Genomic DNA, 5,706 nt, shown 5'->3' with positions numbered 1-5,706 from the left:
TGTGTGGGGGGGGGAGGGCCCCTCCTGCCGGCGGTGGCGCTGTGTGGGGCTGTGCTGTGCTGTGTGGGGCGGTGTGGGGGGAGGGCCCCTCCTGCCGGCGGTGGCGCTGTGTGGGGCTGTGCGGTGTGGGGGGAGGGCCCCTCCTGCCGGCGGTGGCGCTGTGCTGTGTGGGGCGGTGTGGGGGGAGGGCCCCTCCTGCCGGCGGTGCTGTGTCGGCGCCGCTCGTTGTCGGTTGTGGTATCTTTGTATCACAGAGGAGAGGAAAATGGCCACAATGTTCGTGGGGGAGAGGGCGGCGCTGGACCTCCTGCCCGAGAGCGTCTTAGTCCACATCCTCTCCTATCTCAGCACCAGAGACCTACTCCGCATCAGCAGGTACCGCACTCCCTGTACACACTCCCCGAGCACACACTCCCTGTACACACTCCCCCTGTACACACTCCTCCCTGTACACACCCACCGTACACAACCCCTGTACACACCCCCTATACACCTATACACACACCGTGTACACCAGGCAGCCTGTGCACCTCTACACACACACCCTATACACACCCTCTGTACACACACGTATACACCAGACACCATGTACACTACACACATACCATATACACACGCACCGTATACACCAGACACCATGTACACCTACACACATACTATATATACACACACACACACCGTATATACACCGTATACACATTGACCATTTACACCCCATATACACCTCTGCACACACCGTATACACCTCCATACACACGCTATATACACACACCATACACACCTCTACACACATACCAGGCACCATATATACACACACACCAAATACAAACATACCACCATACACACACACCCACACACACACACACCCTCAGGAGCCACACACCTACACACTCACCTAAACACAGCCCCACACACCCTCCCCACATACCCTACACACACATCATATAGTATACACACACACACACACACACACCCCTCAACACACTCACCTACACACACACACACCTATACACCAGTAGGTTTCACTGGAGGAGAGACACACACAAAGGGAAATGAACTGACACTGAGAGAGAGACACTGATAGAGGAGACATGACACTGAGAGTGAGACAGAGACACACACACACCAACGCAGCCATCGAGACAAATACTGAGACAGAGAAAGACTGACAGAGGAGACAGACAGATGGACACACAGACATAGACACTGAGACAGAGACATGTCTATCTGTGTCACAGAGAGACAAACACACACACAAACATTGAGACAGACACTGAGAGACAGACACACACACACACGCGGATGGACAGACACACAGACAGAGAGAGAGAGAGACATTGAGACACAGACAGATAGTGAGATGGGTTTGAATGGTCAGTCGGAGGCAGTGAGTGGGAGGAGGGTCATTGATGCTGTTTCAAACGGTCAAACTGTGGCTGTCAGTGAATGAATTCACATCCCAGATTGTGGGGGGGAGGTTGTCATGTCTTACTTCTCAGTGATAATGCAGGTTCCCCCCCAACACCTCACTGCCCCCCACTCCCAAATACACACACTCCCCCCCCCCACACACACACACACACACACTCCCCCCACTACCACACACACACTCCCCCCAGACACACACGCATATACTCCCCCCACCACAAGCATACATTCCCCACATCCACACACACTCCCACCCACCTCACACACTCTCCGCCCCCCACCCCCACACACACACTCATTTCCCCCAACACATACACCCGCGCCCACACACTCCCACCCCCTCCCACTGCCACACACACTCCCACACACACACACTCATTCCCCCCACACGCATATGCACATTCACACACAGACCCCCCTCCCCACCCCACACACACACAGCACCAAAGCCAGCGGCTGAGCTCAATTTCTGCCCCAGTCCTGGGACACACCTGTACTGAGCAGCTCACTTATTTGCACAGTTACTTGAGGAGAAATGAACATTCTGTGGGGTTGGAGGGGGGGAAAAGGAGAACTACTCTACATCTCATTCTGGTGGGGGGGGGGGGGGATCGCTATTTATTGCCCAGAGAAGGTGGTGATCGTGGGGCGATCTCAATAGCAATGCCCCATTGTTTTCACCCAGTGATGATCTAATAGAATGGCGGAACAGGCTCGAGGGGCTGAATGGCCTTCTCCTGTACCTGTGTCCCTGTAACAGGTTGTATTTATGCAAGTGTCCCTCGCGCAGGAGAGCGTGTCCGAGGTTTATACTGAAGAAAGACACATCTGCTTCTGTCTGAATGTCTGTCTGTCTGGCAGAGTGTGCAAGCGGTGGAGGAGACTGGCTTACGACAAAGGGCTGTGGAAAGATGTCGACTTGACCCCCTACAAGGTAAAGGAGGACCCGTGGAGTGTCCCTGCGTGTATGTGGGGGGTGGGTGGGGTGGGGGGAGGGAGTGTTTGTGTGTGTGTTTTTGTGGGGCAGTGAGTGTGTGTGTGTGTGTGTGGGAGGGGGAGTGTGTGTGAGTGTATAGATCCCGTTGGTAGCAACAAAAACTTGCCTCCTTCGAGGCCCGTCTCAAGAACCTCCTCTTCGACCGCGCCTTCGGTCACACTCTTACTCCAACCCTCCCTGCCCTCCACCCCCTCCTGATCCCACGCAACCCCCCCCACCTTTAGCTCGGGTCCATGTCTCTGACTGTCCAGCGCCTGTGGACGTCCTCCTGACATGAACGACAGGCGCTGTGTAAATGTCATGTGTTGTTGTTGTACCTGTGCTGGTCACTGCAGTAACCAGGGTCTCTCTCTCTCTCTATGTCTCTCTCTCTCCGTCCGACGCCCCCCGACAGGTGAACTCTCGGATCCTGTGGCACCTGGTCCGGCATTACCTGGGGGGCACCCTGCGGAGCCTGAGACTGAAGGGGGTCCTGCACTCGGTCAGGAAGCACGAGTCGTTGACCGAGGCTTTGCTGCTGGAGCTCGGCAAGCGTTGCCCCGGCCTGAACGCCCTGCGTCTGATCGAGATGAACCTGCGTGGGATCAGCTACGAGTGTCTGCCTCCCTCGCTGCTCACCCTGGAGCTGACCCACTGCGAGATCCCGCTGCATTGGTTCCGGGTGGCTCCAGGGGCTTCCTCTTCCTCCACCTCCTCCTCTTCCTCCTCTGGCAGCGTGGGGAGCGGGGGCGGGGGCTTGGGGGGCCGGGCCCCACCTCCGCGCATCGAGAACCTGGAGGTGGATAGCGTCCCCAACTTCTCCGACCAACACCTCCAAAGCCTGGCCGCCAGGACCACCCTCAAGACGCTGCTGCTGTCGGAGGCGTACCGGGTAACGGACGGGGGGATCGAGCGGTCGGCCGAGCGGCTCTCGGAGGTGGTGCGCCTCAGGCTGTACGGCTGCAATATCTCGGACGGTGCCCTGCGGCATGTGGGCCGACACCTGACCCAGCTGCGGGCCCTGGACCTGACCAAGTTCTGCTCCATGACGGACGCCGGGCTGGCCTGCCTGGTGGGCCTCAAGTCGCTGCAGTCACTGTGCGTGGAGTACTGTTACCAGCTGAGCGTGGACCAGCTGGTGAGCGTGTGCGCCGGCCTGCCCTCGCTCACCAAGCTCAACCTCAACGGCAACCGCTACTCGGAGGAGGAGCTACAGAAGATACGCCAGAGTTTGCCCAACTGCACCGTCACCAACGAGCTGCAGGAGACAGACTCCATACCCAAATACTGACCCCCCCCCCACCTCTGCCACCACCTCGTCTCAGCCTCCGAGACCCTACCCCACCGCCCGCCCGAGAGAGAGAGAGAGATCGAGGGAGAAGGAGACCAAGATTTCATCAGACCAAACCACTCTACCGGCTGAGACTGGGTGGAATTTGGCAACCTTGGGAGTGGGGCGAGGGGGTGAGGGGGGGTGGCTGAGGGTGATCTACTGTTGGGGGCTGATTAATGGACACATGTAAGTCACGGGGTGGGGGGGGGGAAGAGGGTTCAGACTCCCCCGTCCCCGTCCCCCCCCACCTCACTCCCCACACCTGCTATATATGTTGAGCTCCCAGAGCTTGTGTTCAGCCGTAGGTTTGAAACCTCTCTCCCCGCCCCCTTCCCCTCCCCCCCCCTTCCCCCCAACCATCTCTCCCTCCCCTACCCCCTCCACTGAGCCCGATCCCACAGGTAAATAGACATCAAGACCGACCGGCTTTGGTTCTCCCGAGGAGAGTAAGCACCTTGGTGGATGTGGGCGGGTGACCGAGCAGGTGACTGCTGGCACAGACCGGCACAGTGACCGAGAGGCACTGTGTGTGGGTGTATGTGTGTGTGTGTCTGAGGTTGTGTGAAAGATGATCAAGTCTCACATCCTCAGACCCCCGTCCAGGTTTCCTGCTTCACATCAGCCTCACTCGGGAAGAACCCAGAGAGAGAGAGAGAGAAAGAACGGTCCATGGAGTGATTCCCTCCAGTGTTAGCCACTCTGTAAATCAACCTCCCCATCCTCTTACTCTCTCCCCTCCAGATGCTCTGTATCTTACTCCACAAATGTACAGTGTATAGCTCCTAAAGAGGCTCCCAACTGGTTATACTGAATGTGTGAGTGTGTGTGTGTGAGTGAGTGAGTGAGTGTGTGCGCGTGCGTGTGTGTCTGCCACACAGAGCAGACCTCCACTGTTTGAATAGCGGTGCGTCAAGACATTAAAAAGCAGCGTAATAAATTAAAACCTGCCTCTCTTTCTTAAGGAGACTCTGAACGTTCAAAACTCGTAGGAAAACGGTTTCCTGTTTTCAAAGCTGACATTTAACCAAACAGGAAGCAGATTAAATCATGTCTGTGCTTTCACCTCTCACCGGGTAAGCTTTGGTGTGGGTTGTGCGTTTGAACTTCCCCATTCTCTCCCCCTCCAAATGCGAGGAGGACTCTGAGCTCACAGGCGAGGCTGACACTCCAGCGCAGCGCTGTGGGGGTGGGGGGGTGGGGAGGGAGAGAGAACGCTGCATTATCCAAGGCGCTATCCTTCGGATGAGACGTTAAGCTTGGGGGGGGGGGGGGGGGTGCAAAGGCAGGTAATTGAGGGAGAGATCAGTCATGAATAGGCTTGAGGACGGTCCCATGTTAGTGCCCTATTTGTGTGGACGTTAAAGATTTTGTGTCGCTGTTGGGGAAAAGAGAGGGGAGTTTCTCCCTCAACCCCCCTCACCTCCACCACCCCTGTGTCCCGGCTGGAAATTGCTCCCCCACCCACCGAATAAATCACCTATTTGCTTCGTGGCTGAAAAAAGACACACGGTCACTACACTGTACTAGGTAATTGTTTGGGGAGGACAAGTTTGCAGGGCTATGGGAGCGAGCGAGCGGCGGCACCGGGGTGGGGGGGGGGAGTGGGATTCATTTGGAAAAGCTCTTTTCAAAGAGCCGTCACAGACCCGATGGGCCGAATGGCCTCCTCCTGTGCTCTGTGATGCTGTGATGCCCTGTGTTGCCGTGGAAGCCACAGCGAGAGAGACGTTCCAGGTGTGGGGTCGAGGCCCTGAGCTGGAGGGGGGGAGGGGAGCGGAGGGGGTATCATTTGGTTCACTTTGATAGCACTGCTGCAAATTGATGTGGACTTTTTTGACTGTAAAATAAAAATGTAACCAGTGGCTGCACTTCCCCCCTCCCGCCAGCGGGGGGCGCTGTGGCCGTGGCCGGGGCTGCACTTCCCCCCTCCCGCCAGCGGGAGGCGCTGTAACGGGAGGCGGTGGCGGCG

General features: G+C 57.2%; 1 protein-coding gene across 1 annotated transcript; it reads left to right on the top strand.

Moving 5' to 3' along the window:
- Window positions 1–214: 214 nt before the first annotated feature.
- On the top strand, window positions 215–3,699 carry LOC103172213 (F-box/LRR-repeat protein 12). The gene is made up of 3 exons (XM_042344714.1): window positions 215–375; window positions 2,290–2,362; window positions 2,820–3,699. The coding sequence occupies exons 1-3, from the start codon at window positions 266–268 to the stop codon at window positions 3,693–3,695; spliced, it is 1,059 nt and encodes a 352-aa protein (XP_042200648.1). The 5' UTR covers window positions 215–265; the 3' UTR covers window positions 3,696–3,699.
- The last annotated feature ends 2,007 nt before the right edge of the window (window positions 3,700–5,706 follow it).

This window comes from Callorhinchus milii, unplaced genomic scaffold (assembly GCF_018977255.1).
Source record: "Callorhinchus milii isolate IMCB2004 unplaced genomic scaffold, IMCB_Cmil_1.0 Scaffold29, whole genome shotgun sequence".
Lineage (NCBI taxonomy): Eukaryota > Metazoa > Chordata > Chondrichthyes > Chimaeriformes > Callorhinchidae > Callorhinchus > Callorhinchus milii.
Note: the sequence above shows the minus strand (reverse complement) of the source record. Positions and strands in the feature narration are given on the sequence as shown.